Here is a 19,630-nt window from a genome sequence, read left to right on the forward strand (position 1 = left end):
GCTTCATGCTAGCCAATTCCTGGTGGGAGATAACAGATTTAAATAAATATAGCGGGAAGGAATATTGTTAGTAGTCTCTGAGGTGGGTTCTTGACCTCTAATGATTAAGTGCCATAGCCACTCAGCTTCCTTAGCATTTATCCTTTCTCATTCTGTGTAATATGTGCAGGACGTTGTAGTCTTCTTCCTGTGGTAAATAACTCTGGCGCCATGTGTAACTCATGGAAGCTGGATCCTACAACCCTTCGTTTCCCTTTGAAAGGACTCTTGCCATACGATAAGGTATGCATGTGTCAGCCTCTTAGTTATTAAAGTTTTGTGTGTTTAATCTATGAAATTACTATTTGTTTGTAGATTAGAGAAAGGAAGAGGGCAATTATTTTGAAAACTCGGGCTTCCCATTTTCAATTAGAACTTAAAAATTAACTAACTTAGTTTACTAACAGATTAAAATCCTCCAAATGTATAGTACACTAATGGCAAACATACACACATCAGGTGGTATGTGATGTTTTTACTTCCTGGCACACAGATTCCCTGAATTCTGAGAATGGGTAGGTGTTGCATGCACCTATTCTGTGTCTGTGTGTGAGAGAGAGGAAGATATAGAGGAAATGGAATGTGGGAAAAGAACTGTGTAGTTCATGCCTTGCACAACAGGGCAAGACTTTTGATTCCACTTTTTAAACTGGTCTCACCTCAGGAGCACTGTGGAGGCAGTGTGCTCATACCTTATTGAGAGGGATCTCGTTGGTCTCCTGAAGCTTGTTTGCCCATGTTTTCCAAAAAGTATCCCATCTTCTTATTGTCGAAGGTCCCCCACAACTGGGAGTGTAAAACCAAGGGGAGGACACTCTCTGCTGATACTTACCTCCCTCTTGGGTATTTAAGAACAAAATAGTTCACCACCAATGGTACATACCTACAAATATAAACATTTAAAATTAAAAATGAATTATTTTTTTACATTTAATCACAACATTTAATTTAATCTTGAGGCAATGTTCGCGTATGTTTGTTTGTTTGTTTGTTTTTAAGGATCTGTTTGAGCCACAGACTGCTTTGTTGAGATATGTGCTGGAACAACCTTATTCCAGGGATATGGTCTGCAATATGCTAGGTCTGAATAAGCAGGTACTGTACTATACTGTGATGCACGATTTAATTCTGCATAGAATCTGCACTATTCTTTTCTCTTTTCTTTGCTATAGCTAACTGAGCAAAACAGTTTAGGTCCAGACAGTGATTTTTTTTTTTTAATATTATCATATTAGGTAAATTGGATTCTATATTGTACCTATCATTTTGATATTGCTTTAAGAGTGTTTAAATTGAAAAATAGAGATTTAAAATATTGATTTTTTTTTTGCATTGCTTTTTTTTCCTATAAGGCCAGCCTCAAATATACCTTTGACAGACTATAACTTACCAAAGTTGTTGTTTTGGTTTTTTTTTAAAGTTCTTGCTAATGTTCATGTAATTAGTTCCCAGAACTTTGTTGTACATTGTTACTTTGGCATGTTACAGCATTGTATCAGTGGAGCGCTGATTTTATTTTTTTATACTTTTAAGTGGGAGGGTTTTGTCTGACTTGGGATTCCTTGAGGCTGGCCTCATAGTCACTGTTTTGTCTTTTCTTTTTTTCTTCCTTTATTTTTGTTCTGTCCTGTCTTGTCCTGCCCATCCTCCAATGCTCTAGACCTTGAACATTGCTCAGGTATGTTCACAACCTTACTGTTGTATTGTGACTAACGATACGCTGGCCGCTTTGTAGCCACTGATTCCAGTTAGAGAATACATGTACGGTCAGGGCTTGAAATTGGCAGGACCGTTAGATGCTAGGACAAGGACAAATTCTCATTAAAATCTCTTAGGATATGAGAGATTTAATTAATATGAAAATGTACAGCCCCAATGGTCCTCTGATCCTAAAATTTTGGTTAGGTTGGACCATCACCATTTCCCTCACCTGATCGAGGGGCTTTTTCTTGGTTTGCTGGAATTTTTGGATGAAGAGAGATCATTAGTTCAGTCCTTTTGTTCCTTATGTGAATAGAAAAGTATTCTTTGAATTCATTTTTGCAATGTAAATCTGGAGAGGCAAAAACTGCTAAAATGGAGCTTGATGGTGAGGTCACATTATCAGGCAGCCTCTGACAAATTCCGTTTCCTACATTAACCTTCCAGTATCCTCCAAGCAGGATGAACTAAGACAATGCAAAGTGCTAGAAAAAAATATTTGTTTCGTTTAAAACCAAATTTTATAAACCTTCTGTTTTATTTCTTGTCCAAATCTACTGTATGGAGTTATGCTTGAAATTTTAAATATTGGTTATTACAACCTTTTTATTCTTTAAATTTTGAATCCTTCTTAGAATAGTAACCAGCTCAACATCTATTTAAAAAAAAAAAAGTAATTTCTAACATATGTAAAATAGCGTTGCTGTTTGCAATACTATGGTGAAGGTTGTGTCAGTGTTTCCATTTATAAAATTTCTTTCAGGGATTTGTAACTTGACTGTAAAATTTGCATGACTCTGAAACCTCGTGTATAATATCTTCCACTGTAAATGAAAAACAGATCACATTACTTGATTTGGTCAGTCTTTTGAATGCACAAACTTCTTTATCTTATCAAAGTATTTGACAAATAATACTCCATTGCATGTAATTATCCTAAATATTTTAAAACCAAAATCATCTAAGGCAGCTGAAATGTTAAAATATGAAAACTAGCTGCTAGATTAATATTTAAATTAATAGGATTTTTGATTGTGTCTAAATTTCTATTTAGACAATAGATCAGGTTGTCTCTTTTTGCAGCTTTTTATGGTTTAGTTGCTAAATAGCATAAGACGTAGGCTAAACTGTGTACTGAATGTATTGTATTTAGTTTATTAGCGGTGGTCTGCCCCTTTTAGGCTAGAAGATCAAAGTTAAAATGTTAATTTTAACTCTTAAGTTTGCTATTCTCTAATTAAAAGATAACTGAAATACTTTATTTTTAGTCTTTTGAGTTCTAGATGGTAATTTCTACACAGTGTTTCAACCTAGAGTGAATTTTTATGGCAAAGAAACAAACCCTTGAAAAACATGGCTTATAATGGAAATGCTGACAGAACATGAACTGTAGCTGTGCTACCATAATACCAGTGTATGGACTTTCAGACGATTGTATTTGACCATAAAAGTTTAAGCATGAAATAGGGGGTGTATCAGGATAGAAGAGAAAATATTAAGCAATACACCTTAAAAATATAATTTTTTAACAGTTTTCAGTAGAATATGAAAGTTTACTCACATTTGGGTGTAGGTTAATTTATTATGACTGCATTGATATTTCCAGTAACTTCAGCAAAATGTTGTGTAGCACTTCCTGAAGAGCATGCTATTTGTGTTGCTACCTGCAGTAAAATTCTTAACTATTTTTGTGATAATTCATCTAGATATAATAATAATAATAGTATTAGATATGAGTTAATCTATTAAAGGCCAAGTGTTATCAGTATAACAGAAACTATTGAAAATGTAAATAAAGTAATCAATAGTGTAAACTTTGTTTTAAAAACTAGTTGTGCCTTGCCAACTCTTAGAAACAAATGCAGAAACAAATAAATGCAGGACCATGATCCTACAATCAGATCTGCCCCTTTTACTTACCTATGCCTTGCAGACCCTCACTTATCTAATCACACCGATCCAGTTGCAGGATGGGAGACTTCATGTGTACCTATTAGCTCATTACAGTAGAAAAGTGTTCAGGATAAATGTGATACTGGTAAACAAGACCCTTGACCTGATTATCAAATATTCTTAACAAGGAATAGCAAAAATGTTAGTATTATTTTTGTTTTTTAACAATGTATAGATTTATATTAGAAATATTTACTTTGAAAAAGTATTTGAGGTACATGAAAAGTACAAATTTAACTGTTTTTCATATTAACCTTGTAGAGACAAACATCAAGGCAAAGAAAGATACACAATTTTACACACTGATTTCAGGATTTTCAGTTTTTATTTAGTCTTTTATGGCTATTTCTGTCATGGCTCTTGATGAAAAATTACAACTTAAAAATATTCGTTTAGTGTGTGGGTTCTGGGGGTTTTCCATTTTCTAGTAATGCACAATTTGGCATGTGAAAGTGTGGTACACCATCTCTTGCATAAGTGTTAAAAATCAAATCATCCTTTAGGATGTACAGTTTGATCCAATTTGTATTTTATCTCCGTCAGTATATTACTAATTTCTTCCCAATATTTGTTTAACTTTGTACAGTTTCATAGAATGTTTGTTATAAAAAATATTTTAAATATGATTAGTTATTTTGGATGCTGTAAATTTCGGGAAGTCAAATTGACACCTCTTCAAGGGGCCTCCTTTTCAGAAAGTGCTGAACAATCACCCCTTTATCATGTTTCAGGCTGGCATCCCTTCTGGAGTATGATTTTATTTTCTCTGTGACAAATAAACATACATTGAAAACCACTGCCTCTTTAGCTTAGTTGCCTGCAGTTTGGGTTCCATGGTGGTATCTCTGACCCCTCAAACAATGGAGTGCTCCAAGCTTTCTTTAGCCTGTGATTTCTATCGTTTGGCAAGTATGCATGAAAGATATCTTCAAACATTTTGTTTCTGTACCTGTAATAATTGCATGTTGTTAATAATTTTGGACCTTAAAACAGTTTTACTCATATTAAAATAGAAAGGAACATAAATTCTGGCAAGTCAAGTGTAAAAGTATAATTAGGTGGGCCAAAAAAGAATTTGAACCAAAAGACACACAAACTTAACAGCAACTTTTTTTTTTTTTTTTAAGTACATCACAAGTAGGAAGCCTGCAAACAATCAGTAGGGCCACTGAACAATTGAGGTGCTAAAGAAGCTCTCAAGGAAGACAAGGCCATTGTGGAGAAGCTAAATAAATTATTTTCATCAGTCTCCTCTGCAGAGGATGTTAGGGAGATTCCCAAACCTAAGCCATTCTTTTTAGGTGACAAATCTGAGGAAATGTCCCAGACTGAAGTGACAGTAGAGGAAGCTTTGGAACAGACTGATAAAGTAAACAGTAATAAGTCACCAGGACCAGATGGTATTTACCCAAGAGCTCTGAAGGAACTCAATATGAAATTGAAGAACGACTAACTGTGGTATGTAACCTATTGCTTAAATTAAACTCCATACCAGCTGACTGGCTGATAGCTAATGTGATGCTGATCTTTTAAAAAGGCTCCAGTGGCAAATCAAGTAATTGTAGCCTAACTTCAGCACCAGGCAAATTGGTTAAAACTATAGTAAAGAACAAAATTATCAGACACATGATATGTTGGGGAAGAGTCAACATGGCTTTTGTAATTGGAAATCATGTTTCACCAATCACTTAGAATTCTTTTATGGGTTCAGCATGAATGTTGACAAAGGGTCCCTCATCAAAGACTCTTAAGCAAACTAAGCAGTCATGGGATAAGAGGGAAGGCCACCTCATGGATCAGTAACTGGTTAAAAGATAGGAAACAAAGGGTAGGAATAAATGGTCAGGATTCAGAATGGAGACGTAGATAGTGGGGATCCCTTAAGCATCTGCACTGGGAACTGTGCTGGTCAACATATTCATAAATGGTCTGGAAAAGGAGGTAAGCGGTGAGGTGGCAAAGTTTGCAGACTACACAGAATTACTCAAGATGGCTAAATTGAAAGCAGACTGAGGAGTTGCAAGGGAATCTCACAAAATTCGGTGACCGGGTGAGAAAATATCAGATGAAATACAATGTTGATAAATGCAAAATAATGCACATTAGAAAACATAATCCCAACTATACATACAAAATGATGGGGTCTAAATTAGCTGTTACCACGGAAGAAAAGGTCTTTGAGTCAATATGGATAGTTCTTTGAAAATGTGCTCAGTGCGCAGCAGCAGTCCAAAAAGCTAACAATGTTAGAAACCGTTAGGAAAAGACAATATTATAATGCCTCTCTATAAATCAGTGGTGTGCCCACACCTTGAATAGTGTGTGCCGTTCTGGTTGCCCTCTTTCAAAAAGATATATTAAAAATTGAAAAAGTACAGAGAAGGGCAGCAAAAATGATTAGGGGTATGAAACAGCTTCTATATGAGGAGGATTAAAGAGATTGGGACTGCTCATCTTGGAAAAGGGACAACTAGGAGGCAATATGTTAGAGGTCTGTAAAAGCATGAATGAGGATGTGTTCGTGTAACATGAACCGGGGTCACCTGATGAAATTAATAGGCAGCAGGTTTAAAACAATAGAAAGTACTTCTTTGCACAATGACAGTCAATCTGCGGAACTCATTGTTAGGAAGTTGTGAAGACCAACAATATAACAGTTCAAAAAAGAATTTGGTAAGTTCACAGAGGATAGGCCCATCAGTAGCTATTAGCCAGCATGGTCAGGGACCATGCTCAAGGTGTCCCTAGCCTCTGACTGGTAGAAGCAGGAACTGGACAAAGGGATGGATCACTCATTAAATTGCTCTGTTTTGTTACTCCCTCTGGAGCATTTGGCTCTGGTCACTGAAGACAAAGTACTGGGCTAGATGAACTGTTGGTCTGACCAGTATGGCTGTTCACATGTTCTTAAAATCTTTGCTGTTCACCTTTTCAGCCAGCAGTGATGGTATAAAGGTTAAAGTAGAATATCCTCTTCTATGCCTTCTCCCAAGTTTCATCCCTGCCTAAATCCATTTGTGCCAGGTTGTTTGAGAAAGGAGCTGTTGATTTTACCTCTGTCTATACATCCCAGAAATGGAATTGAAGCATGAAGTGAAAGCAATGACTTAATACAGTATTATTCAGTTGACTTTCCTTTCCCTTTTCTTTTTACCACATTGTCTGTTTGGTACTAGGAATTTGGATTTTCTGTTATTTCACAGCATTAATATGGCAAACATTATGGATCCATTGTTGTTAAGGTGTAAAGTAATCCTTTGATATTCTTTCCATTCATATGTCAGAAATGGCACATGCTTCTACTTACTGGGATTGATTCAGCTCCTATTGAAGAAAATGGCAAAATGTTCATCAAGCTGGTAGAAGTAGGATCAGACTCGATACAAACGACTGGTTGCAATTTTAACAAGCTGATAGCGAGCCTGGGTAACCACCATATTTGGAAAAAGGGGCAATTTGTGCCAGTATTATGCATAGTGTCTCAATCATTTATTAATTGTTCCTCAGATAGCTCAACCATCCATATTTTATTAAATATTTGAGAACTATGAGGACAGTTACATTTATTGAATTATTAAAATCTTTTTAAAATGTGTTTTCTCTAAATATTTTTTTATTAGAAGGCAGTTGGCGTTTTGACCGGTTCACTATAACATCCCTAGTTCTTCAGGGATTGGTCTTTATAAAATTTTTCAGAAAGTCAGAAATGGGTGTGGTAGCACTATTCTGATTTTTTTCATATTTGTTTATGGTATAATTGCAGTTTCAAATATAAATCCCCATTTTTCAAGGATTTAAAAACTTGTTTCAGAATGAAACTCCAGTTAGTAGCCTGGGAATCATTTTGTTTAACCAAATTTTTAAAAATGTATTGTAATAAGTGGGTCTTAGAGGAAAGTCTTGATTGTTTCAGATACTTTTTAAAATTCATATATAATTCCAAAAATATTCCTTTAACCAAAAAAAAAAAAGGCAAATTAGTAACTGCTAGTTCTGATGTTTTAAGGAGTTAAACCATGAGGCTATAGGTATTCATTGCTGTAGCTAGTCCCTGGGATATGCCTGTTCTTAATAAATTAAAGCCCAAATCCTGCAGACTTTTTCACATGTACATAATTTTACTCATATGAGTAGTCCAGAGCATGAGATTTACATATAAGTTGCTTCAAACTTTTATGTACGAAAAATAGTAAAATGCCAGATATTGAATTAACGCTGAAAGACTGTATGCAGAAAGCATTGTTAAGCTTCTTCCTAATCCCTTGAAAGTTATTTTAAAGCAATATGAGTAGAGGATAAACTGATCATCTGTATGTTTGAATTTCCTGGCTCCAAAGATTGTCCAGCCTTGATATTATTTAAACGTTAAAATAAATATTTAGTAAGATTTGTTGCTTAATTAAATGTGCTGGGGATCTGACTATCATTTTGTCAATTTTATTATAAACTATAGAATAAAATGTACATTACTAATGGAAAATTCTTACTGGAAATTCTGGCTTTCTTTTTCACGATCATATTTTCCTGTCCTTTGTATATTTTGAATAACTTTTATTTTTTAATATAGGCTAAGGTTGGTGGGCTGTTAGACATTAACTCACTGCCTATCAAGCTAGTGAATTTCAAGCCCTGTACACAGTAGTTTTGCATGCTGGATTATGAAATAGTCCGTAGTGTTGTCTGTTGCACCCTGCTCTGCTTCATAAGTAGTTGCATTTGGAAAAAAGTATTCTCAACTGGTGGTGGTAATATTGCTCTATGTAAACCTATAATGTGGTTGATATGTGACAATGGCATTGCGTATTTGGAAGAGAAGGTGAAACAGAAATTGATGCTTCCCTTTTTAGTTAGAAGTTTGTGTTAAGCATGCTTCAAGAAAGCACAGCTAAACTTGTAGCTTTCTGCAGTTCTGAGCTGGCAAAGAGCATGTAAAAGAGGGGATGATGTTCATTATATTTGTCAAGTTTTCCCATCTTGCGTTTTATTCTTAATTTGAAGGAAAAAATCCCTTTTTCATGGCAAAAGACTAATATTGGTTAAAATTAGAATGAGCATCTCCTTTCAGCAATTTTCTTTCCTTTTTTATTAAAAAGGTTTTTAGGCTGCTTGGCTGGCGAGTCAAAGAACTCATTTTTTAAGGAAGCCCTGACATGTATTTTGGTTAAAAAAAATAAATAAAAAAAAATAAACTTTTCTCTTTTTTAAAAAATAAGAATTTTTTTTTAAAAAGCCTTTTTTGCCTCTAGAAAGGGACACTGTATTTTCATGACTAGTATTTTAGCAGCTCAGTTCCTTCTTTTCTCTCATGATTAAAGTAATACTTTTTTTCTTTAATTAAGGCTGCATTATGTTACAGGAATTAGGTGTAAAAATCTAAATGTAACTATTTTTAAACCTAGTCTGTAGAATGACACAATAGGTCTTCAAGCCCTTGCACTGTATGGAGTGAGTCAAATTACACTCCACTTGCCACCCCCTGAGTAGCCTTTAGGGCTCATCATTCTGTTTGAAGATGTACAGACATAAAGTAATACACAGTTCCTTACAAAAGTGTTTACAATATAAATTATACACAGAAAATAGTCTAAAAAGTTGGAGGTGCAAACTTCAAGTACTGCAGCTATTTCATTTTATTTTTTCACACACACACACACACACACACACACACACACACACACACACACACACACACAGAGAATATATTCTATATTTGGTCATTGTTGAAAGACATCAAAGAAGAGAGATGTTTTAAGGGATGATTTATTTATTGGTGTGTTTAGGGGCCTGGAAATTGCCTATCACACTGTGGAGAAGCTGCAACCTAAGTAATTTTTATGGTTCTCATCACCGTGGTATATAAACTAGTGCGTCACCATTACTTGGGACCTTAATCATGTCTGAGGCTATGTCTACAACTTGGTGCTAGGCGTATGATTCACAGCTTGACATACTCTCACTAGCTCTAATGAAGCTAGCCTGCTAAAAATAGTAGCATAGCTGCAGTAGCATAGACAGTGGTGAGCCACAGTATGGACTAACTGCCCTGAGTACAGCAGACCTTAGGGGTATGTACTCAGGTTGGCTAACCTGTGTTGCTGCTCTCCACTGCCCTTGCTACTGCAGCTACATTATTTTTAGCACTCTAGCCTTCAAATTAGGGATCACACCCCATTTCCAAGTGTAGGAGACCATAATTTATAAAATAAAAATTGTCAGTGTACCGTTCACCTTTAGGATCCTAACCAAAGACTATTTCTTGCTGCCATTGAAATCATTAAGATTTCTGCTGTTGACTTTAATTGGAACAGATTTGAACTGGAAATGAAAGAGGTCATACATCTTCTTAAGATAACATAAATATTCAGATAGGCTGTCTTTGGAATACATCCTCTGTTTTTAGTGGTACAATTAGTGTTTTCTCTTCATATACACATAGACCCTCATTTAGAACACTTGGGCTTTGCAGGTGCCAATTAGATTCATAAATATTATGGCAGAAAAATAACATTTGTACTGATGAAAACTGTTACACCAAGTATCAACTGAGAATTATTTGTGTGTGAAGGGGCAGGGAATTAATATACGGTAGAATGTAAAATTATTTGTGACCTGTAACACAGTGCAGCTTTAATACACTGGCTTATCCTTAAACTTCTTAAGTTCAGACTTCATTTCATGCTTCCCAGCCTTCTGTCGAAATACTGTACTGAAATTGTTAGCATTGTGTTGAAGTTAATTGCAAAGCTTTTGGAATACTGTATCTCGTCTCTGCTTTGCAGCACAAACAACGCTGTCCTGTGCTGGAGGACCAGTTGGTGGATCTCGTCGTGTATGCCATGGAACGTTCGGAGACTGAGGAGAAGTTTGACGATGGTGGAACCAGCCAGTTGTTGTGGCAGCACCTTTCCAGCCAGCTCATTTTCTTTGTGCTCTTTCAGTTTGCAAGCTTTCCTCACATGGTCCTATCGCTCCATCAAAAGGTACCTTTTCTGTGGCATTCTCTTTTAGTAGAATGGGAAAAGAATCTGTCTCTGTGAGACTGAAGTTTGTAATCACACTGGCAGAGATGAGATGAAGTATTCATACAACGTAAATCATTATGTTCTTCTTAGCATGTGCACGATGTGCCTCAGGTCTCACGTGACCAGGACTCCTCACCGAATTTGGTCTGCTGGTTGGATCATTAGCTTCCCCGGCTTGGGCCGAGTACTGATGGGAAGTGCAACGTGAACACTGATTCATCCCCTGCTCCCTATTCTGGTGTTAACTGGTTAGGTCTTTCTCTTCATTGCGTTAGATTACAGGATACCATTCTGTACTTGGATACATTGTAAAATAAATTTGCAGCTGGAATTTGAAGATGGCCTTGTTTTCTTTCAGATTATACTGTTATAACTTGTACTCAGGCCAAATATTGTAGACCTAGCCTTTATAAAAAGCAGCTATTTTCAGTCCCATGACCCTTTCTGTTTTTGAGACCATTGTGCCCATGTTGTCCCCGGTTATGGAAATGCAAATCCAGTGTTCTAAGACTTTTTTTAAATGTTCCCCAACAACTTGTGGAAAGGTTAACTATTTTAACTTACTGCTAAATATGTATGTGTGAATGAATCTTAAGATGTAATGTGCAAGAACTGGTTGGTTAGAGGTAATTTTTCCTCTGCCTTCAGTGTATCTGTTCCTAAATAAGGCTTTGTTGTGTGTGGTTTTTTTTTTAAACAGTTGGCTGGACGAGGTCTTATTAAAGGCAGAGACCATCTGATGTGGGTACTATTGCAGTTCATCTCTGGCAGCATTCAAAAAAATGCACTGGCTGACTTCCTCCCAGTTATGAAGCTTTTTGATCTCCTGTACCCTGAAAAAGAAGTGAGTTTTCCGTACAAAATTAAAAGCCAGAGTCATAATTGAACCTATTAATTAAAATGAGCCTTCAGGAATAATAATAATAATAATACCTAGCTCTTAACATGTACCTTAATAGTGTGCTGCATAATTCAACAGGGGAATTTTACAAAAATAAAGTGAATACTACTGTTAAGTTCAAAATTTATGTGCTGAATTTCTCTAATAATTAAATTTGGGTGGAGAAGGAAGCATTTGGCACCAAAATAAGTTGTAACTAATCTTTTAAGAACTTTTTCTATTCTGTGAAAGTCTCTGTTCTTCCCTATCACTGTTTGATGGCATTTCTGATATGAAGGATTTCAATGAGTCTTTTGGTATCTGGGTTAAAGCAAAATGATGCATTCTCATATTTTTAGTGAACAAGACATTTTAGCGGTATTGTTTATACTTTTAAAAGGTTAGCTAACATGATTTAAAGTGATGTTGGTATGCAATTGCAAACCCACACTGTGAAGTTAGTGTAGGGGTATCTGACAGCACCTCTCTTTGAGAGATAACGTTGACTTTAACAGTGTCTGCTTTAAGTTTAGGATCTGATTTGCAGAGGTGCTGGGTATCCGCAGCTCCACTTGCAGGCAACGAGCTCTAGATGTGCAGCGTTTCTGAAAATCAGGTGCATTGATATTAAATGAGATACATACTTTACCCTTGATCCTTGTACGATCTTCTAATTGTTATCAGGAGGAGACAGTCTGTGGATCAAAGGTAGTATATGGCCTTAATGTTTCAGACCTGGCCCATAGATGATAATTAAGAGCTTATTTGTGGCTTTGACAGGAACCCCAAGCAAAAGGCAAGGCGGTAGTACCTCAGGAGCATCCCAGGAAGCAGATTGTGGTCAAGACACAATCTGCCTCCTAGTTTAACCCTGCTTGATGGGGGAAATGCCCTGTGTGAGGCCTCATATACCTGGTGCTAGGCAGGTCCTTTGCTAGGCAATGTGTTGTGGTGGAGGTTGGAGCCGAAGCCTGTCCTGTCCCCTTTTACGGAGGGATGTGTAGCTGCCCTTCAGAAAGCACTATTCCTCCTTTCCCTTCTTCCTTCTTTCCCTTCACCTATCCCCAACCACTACTACCTCTGAGTCACAAACCCAGTGCAATGGAGTAAATGGGGCACGTTATTCTCCTTTACTGCACACGCAGGACCACAAACTGGCCTTAAATATATAGTTTGGCTGTCTTCACAGCCTTAATTTTACACCTATTTCATGCTGAATGCCTCCTCTGACCTAGTAGTGGGATCTTCAGCACCCAGCTGTGCTTAACACAACTTTCAGTTCAGCACTGCAGTTCTACTTTTCTCCTTAAGGAAAAATGAATGTTTTCTCAAGTGAGAGAGTGGATGGAGTTTTTTAAATCTTTTCATGCCATAAATAGAGTAAATAAGAAAATATCTTCTTGCAGAAAGAGCCACCATACAAGGGCACGTACCACAAAAGTGATACTAATTTTATATACTGACTGGCAGTGATCTACAACACTGCTTTCCCATCCTGAAATGCACACTGTCCTGATTAGTTGCTGAAGTTGGGCGTGGGGATACATGCGTGCGCACACAAATAGTTTCTGCAATGTTTGTGTGCATAGTTCCCATTGCCAGCTGTGAGAGGAGCACTTAGACTTGCAGTCACACATCCTGCACATTGCACCCTGCTTGCAGTAGCTCCTGTCACTTTGGATTTATGGACAGGCTCTTTTGTGCATTTTTGTAGGAGCGAGAACTACGTTAGAACACTAACTTTTTGATACTCCTCTGTCCTTGTCTTGTGTGTATCAGTGTATAAAACCAGCCGGATTTTGTCTCTTTCTACAAACCAGTTTTAAATGCAATTTAAGTAAATTGAGCAGATTACATCTTTTTCTTGTGGGATATTTGACTGTCAGATGCAAAGGCATCCTTTTTCCTGATGGGCTGTTAATGGAAGTTTTATATTGACTGTCAAACTACTGCTATTCTCTGTATTTTCTGTATTTTATCTCTCCATTTCCATTTTTGAGCTTTATATCCCATAACCAATCTTTGAAATTTGTCCTATGCAAAACTGAGTCTGAGTCTGAAAGCATTTGGTTTGTAACAAAAATATGTATTTAATTCCCTTGACTCCTATATATTGTAAATGTAAGCATTTATCCGCTGAAGTTTTTGAATGATTTATTAGGTTCTCTGGGTAAAAACTAATAGCCAGATTCAGTCCTTGGTTCCTTTTGTCTTCAGCTTAAATTGTATGCACATGTGTGAGAACAAAATTTGTTAGATAAGTGTGTTGTTCACACTTCTGCATATCAGAAAAAGACACTTTGATTGGTGAATGTTAGTTGTGTTACAAAAGGTTATACATACAATATGTAATTTGTGCATTCATTCTTTAGTGTATTCCTGTACCTGATATTAACAAACCACAGTCAACTCACGCCTTTGCAATGACCTGTATCTGGATACACCTGAACCGAAAGGCTCACAGTGACAACTCCAAATTACAAATTCCCATTCCTCATTCTCTTAAGCTTCATCATGAGTAAGTTTGGTTTGTTTCGGTTTTTGGTTGGTTGGTGGGGTTTTTTTGTTGTTGTTTTTGTTTTGTTTTTTAATTCTATATTACTGTTTATTCCTAGTCAGGACCAGAGAAGAAAAAAGAAAGTTCCAAATCCATGTTTATATGTGTGATATGACGCAGTGTCAGTTTTTTCAGTTACTCTTGAAGTTTAAGATGAATTATTTTGATCATGTTTTAAAGGACTGTTGTCAGGTAGCTCAAACCCAAATGAGTTTCACATAAATTAATGTTAAATATTTTCATGGCATTTTTAAGAAGAATAATTCCTCTTTTGACTTCCTCACAACTCTACCATTACACTTATGCTAGTTATTGAGTAGCAGAAAGTGAAACAGACTATTTTCCTGTTCAAAGTGTGTGAAATGCAAAAAAGTAAACAGTTAATAAATGGTGAATAGTAAATTACGTTTAGTTTTCAGTTTTAATAATCTAAAATATTAATAAGAAAAATAGGATTATTTAAATAACTTTTACCTTGACACATAACTCCAATTATCTCTTTACCCAAGACATATGAAGCTATCATAATATTTACCTGCCTGGGCACAAAATCCTAGTCACCTATTTACCATGATAGTTGAATGATAATGAAAAAACAAAAACTTTACAATGGAGTTACATGAGGGATTAATTTGGCCTCATATCTGCAGTGCAGATTTCTTGTTTTTCTCTCTCTTTTTTTCTTTTCTTTCAATTAACATTTGACCTTTCTTGATTTTGCAGGTTCCTACAACAGAGTCTAAGGAATAAAAGTTTACAGATGAACGACTACAAGATCGCCTTATTATGTAATGCATATTCAACCAATTCAGAATGTTTCACATTGCCTATGGGTGTTCTAGTAGAAACTATTTATGGTAATGGCAACATGAGGATACCTCTTCCAGGAACAAATTGCATGGCTTCTGGATCTATCACTCCCTTACCAATGAACCTCTTGGATTCGCTTACAGTTCATGCTAAAATGAGGTACAATATAGATTTAAAATATAATCAATTTACTTTTAGCTGTGGGTCTTAATGTAAGTGTAACTGTATAAAGAGGAAAGTTCATTGTTTTGTTTGCTTCAAAATGTTTTGTATAGAACTTCTATCTGCTTATACAACTAATTTCTTATTAGTTTTCAAGTACATACTTTTTTATTTTTTATTTTCAGTCTTATTCACAGCATAGCTACCAGGGTGATTAAACTGGCCCATGCAAAGTCGAGTCTGGCCTTGGCACCAGCACTTGTGGAGACATACAGTCGCTTATTGGTTTATATGGAAATAGAGTCCTTGGGAATCAAAGGGTTTATCAGTAAGAATTTTTTATTTATTTATTAACACTTTATATTTCATTAGTACCCAGAAGCTATAAGCAAGGTCAGAGCCCCACTGTTCAAGGGGCTGTACAAATACTTAGGAAAAAACAAAGAGTTGCTGCCCCAAAGAGTTTATATTATATAGCCCTAATCCTGCAATAGATTCTACAGGAGAACACCACTGTGCCTGTGTGCCATCTATTGTGGGATCAGGGCCTACGTACTCTGACAGTTGTGCACAAGTATGTTGTTATCATCTACAGATACTCTCTTAAGCTTAAGTATACTTAATTTGTCAAGCTCAACATGCATTTACATTTTCACTTTACTACTTTGTACATCTGCACATCTGAAGAGGAATAACACTTATTACAGATGATACTTGTATGTGTGGTGTTAGAGCTGATTCATTCTTTTAGTAGTTTATGGCTTGCAATTTAAGATAACTATGCTTTTGCATCAGGTATAGATTTCATTTTCATGTCAGATGTTAAGAGGAGTTGGTGATGTGGTGGTATGTTTTTCCTGGGATAGACTTAAAATGCCTATAACTAGATAAAATATCCCTAAAGATTTGCCTGATCACGTGGTTTAAATGGGAGAGGCATCTAGCTACTTGGTACATATTTTATAAGAGGGTGTATATTTGCACATATGAGTAAAATAGCCTTTTCCAAATGATCTCACTGGAAAATACTTGAAAAATTCTCATCTCTCTTATTAGGTCAGCTGTTGCCAACAGTGTTTAAATCTCATGCCTGGGGAATTTTGCATACACTACTGGAGATGTTCAGCTACCGTATGCATCACATCCAGCCTCACTACAGAGTCCAGCTGCTGAGCCATCTTCATTCTTTGGCTGCTGTGCCACAGACTAATCAGAACCAGCTTCATCTCTGGTGAGTAAGGGTAACCATCACTAAATTTTTATCCCCTTAGTAATTTATTGAAAATCCTGCAGGACCTTTACATAATAGGTTGTCAGTGCTTGCCTGATACACCCATCCTGCTAGCAGCTGTTGATTCTGCTAGGAAAGTGTTAAATGGGTTCTGCTGAATCAGAAGCAGGTGGCTTCCCTGAATATAATGGAACAAGATACTGTCAGGGTATGGACTAAACAGTAGGGCTGGCCAGAAGACAAGAATTCCATTTCACAACAAATGTCAAGGTTTCAGCATTTGATTTTTTCTGTGTCATTATGAAACCAAGACCTTTCAAAATGTTCCACGAAAAGCCAAAGAGAGAGACTGTCCCACCACAGAGTAGGAAATAGCCGAGGAGTTAGGGCACTCTCATTGGGATGTGGAAGACCCAGGTTCAAGTCCTTGCTCTGCCTGATTTGCAGCAGCAACTTGAAATTGGCTCTCCCACATCGCAATGGAGTGCCATAATTGCAAGATTATAGAGTTAGTGGCACTCTCTCTGACAAATTAATACAAAGTGGAACCACACCAATTGGAGAGATTGGGGAACAATCCCTGCAGAATACTCGATAACCCAGTGATTAGGGCTTTCATCAAAAAATTCCCAACCAGTTCCATTGAGAGTCCTGTGGTAGAAGCTCAAGGTGCAGTCAAGTGTGGGGAAACAGCTTGAGTTGAACTTAATTGTTGAAAGGTCCTTGTTAATAAAGCAAAACATACAAAGGGTATGAGCTGTTGAGTATCAAGCTCCTTTGTCCAGATCAGTTTTCTCAATTGATACCAAGGAAGTCCTTCTGACTGCATTTTGATCTCTTAGCCCACGTATAACTGTAAGCTGCTTAGTAGTTACCCATCTCTGCTGAAAGAGCAGGGGAAAAAGTGAGGGGGACAGGAAAGTGGAGGAGTCTATGTTGTCATTGATTGTGATTATGGTTATGAACTTTTGCATGTCTCTTGAAAGATAAGAACATGGCAGAGACCTATCAACACAGAACTAGAGTGCACACTAGAAATGAAACAATTGGACTCTGCGTTGTAGGTGTTTCTGTAAATTTAGATGTTACAATGTCAATATCTCTTAAATTGCTTCTAACTAGCAAATGAGAAAACTAGCTGTTATTGGACCAGTGAAGAACTTAAAATAATGCACCTCAAATGAAAAGAAATATTTTATTTCCCTTCCACCCCTCCTCCTGAGATTTTAATTCAAACAGTATGATTACTATCTGGCACTGTAAATAAAGAAGTTGGCTTTGCAACTTCCTATACCACATTTGTCTCTTTAAATAATGACTTCACATCTTTGGACTGAGATTCTCAAATGTAAAAATAAAAAAAAAAAAAAAAAGATTTTTGGGTGCCCCTCTGGAGAGTCCTTGCCCCTTTTCAGAAGGTATGTGCTCAGCACTTTCTTAAAACCAAAAGATGGAAGCATCCAAAATCACTAATCATCTAAAATTCTTGGCCGTAGCCACCAAAAAGCACAAGTACATTGTTCTTTCCATACAAAAACTGTTTTGAAAACAATTATATATGTATTATATGAAGCAAAAAGGTAACAAATGACGAGTACTAAAGTTTTTCAGTTTTATAGTAGCAGTGTATTTATTTTTCCCCTAACCAACCTAACTTTTTTCCTTGTCTTCTTTAGTGTTGAGAGCACTGCTCTAAGGCTAATCACAGCGTTGGGCAGCTCTGAGGTCCAACCACAATTTACACGTTTCCTTAGTGACCCTAAAACAGTTCTTTCAGCAGAGTCAGAAGAACTCAACAGGGCTCTGATTTTGACTCTAGCAAGAGCAACACATGTGACAGGTAAGAGTGAATTTGTCAAATAAGGGATAATCTACTTGAAAGTGGATTAAATCATCTTCCTTCAAATACAGAGATGCCACTCAAGGGCCAACAGCTAGCATTAATGCAATGCTAACATTCTGGAATCAAGAATTGAATATTAGAATGTTTATTCTACAATGTAAAGTCAGTTAACCTGCACATACGTATTTTCCATTTTAGTTTTCCTTATTAAATTTTAAATGCTTGTGTACTAATGCATACCATAAATATATATGGAATGTACAACAGGGCTAAAGTTAATGTTGTGGAAGAAGCCTTCTTAAAGGCGATCTGCAAAGCAAAAGAAAGCTTGGCTTTTATGTCCTTTTTATGATTTTTAAAGGCCTGAAAGATTTGGGTGAGTGTTTTGGATAGAAGAGAGGTAAAAGCTTTTTTTTTTTTTTTTTTTTTTTTTTTACTTTGGAAATTCAGATCTAGTCTAGAGACTGACTGGTGAATTAGTACAATTATAATATCAGAAAATCCGAGAGTGAAAGTTTGAATGGGGAAGGAATTTTCTGACTTTTTTGCTCAATTTTTGCAACCTTAACATTGCATTAACACTAGCTTTTTACATTGACTAAGTTAGAATGTTTCATAGGATAATGCTTCACATGCATTTCTGTTCAGAAAAGTTGATTCTTTAAAAATGATGTCTTGTTGATTGTCTCTCAGTGATTTCCATATCATACCTACTCAGTTTACAGGCAAGGTGTGTCTTGCAGTTGCCAGTCCAGCAAGCTAAGTCTAGTCTCTTAAAACAAAACTGGGTTATTTCTAGCTCATTTGTCAACAGCCATAAAGATTCTGCAACTGCAACTTCTGGAATTCTGAAACTGTTATCACTTCTTATTTGTGCATCTTCAGCAGGATGGAATCCAGCCCATTCTTCCCACAAGTGTGTTGGTTCTACAGAATCAATCAGGAGTGTGAAAAAGAAAAAGGAAAAAAGGGAAGACTGGCAATATAAACATTTTAGACAGACAAATAAGTAAACCTGTCTGTTTTGGCCAAGATTTGAATCCTACTAATATTTAAAAGCCTGGGGAGGAAATGTCAGTTTTATGTGAAGATCCAATTTCACCAATCCATTGTGTTTGATTAATGTTGCTATGTGTCCATTTAGACTTTTTCACAGGCTCCGATTCAATTCAGGGAACTTGGTGCAAGGACATATTGCAGACTATCATGAGTTTCACTCCCCATAACTGGGCCTCACACACACTAAGCTGTTTTCCAGCTCCACTGCAGGTAATTGTTTCAAACTAAGTGCTTGAACAGCTGGGAAAATAATGATCTCAGTGGGATCTTTGTTGTCCCCTTCATAGTTAATTTTCTTTCCATCTACATTATGCTCAAGTCACATGAGAAATCGTGCATGATTTTGAAACGGTAGGTGTTTTAAGATGAAATG

At 36.4% G+C, this 19,630-nt stretch overlaps 1 protein-coding gene across 10 annotated transcripts in view; it reads left to right on the plus strand.

Moving 5' to 3' along the window:
- MED23 (mediator complex subunit 23) overlaps positions 1-19,630 on the plus strand; it is a 111,853-nt gene that overhangs the window by 12,039 nt on the left and 80,184 nt on the right. For 9 of the 10 annotated variants that reach the window (XR_007773882.1, XR_007773881.1, XM_050949452.1 and 6 more), the window contains 11 exons: positions 170-282; positions 1,039-1,134; positions 1,700-1,717; positions 10,473-10,673; positions 11,416-11,559; positions 13,968-14,113; positions 14,876-15,121; positions 15,310-15,452; positions 16,181-16,355; positions 18,032-18,195; positions 19,343-19,467. Coding sequence is in view for 8 of the 10 variants with exons in the window: in XM_050949452.1 (XP_050805409.1) it covers positions 170-282; positions 1,039-1,134; positions 1,700-1,717; positions 10,473-10,673; positions 11,416-11,559; positions 13,968-14,113; positions 14,876-15,121; positions 15,310-15,452; positions 16,181-16,355; positions 18,032-18,195; positions 19,343-19,467 (1,571 nt within the window). In the remaining 2 variants the exon portion in view is untranslated. The remainder of the gene's footprint in view (positions 1-169; positions 283-1,038; positions 1,135-1,699; positions 1,718-10,472; positions 10,674-11,415; positions 11,560-13,967; positions 14,114-14,875; positions 15,122-15,309; positions 15,453-16,180; positions 16,356-18,031; positions 18,196-19,342; positions 19,468-19,630) is intronic. The other variant, XM_050949454.1, reaches the window with a different exon arrangement.

This window comes from Gopherus flavomarginatus, chromosome 4 (assembly GCF_025201925.1).
Source record: "Gopherus flavomarginatus isolate rGopFla2 chromosome 4, rGopFla2.mat.asm, whole genome shotgun sequence".
Classification (NCBI taxonomy): Eukaryota; Metazoa; Chordata; order Testudines; family Testudinidae; genus Gopherus; species Gopherus flavomarginatus.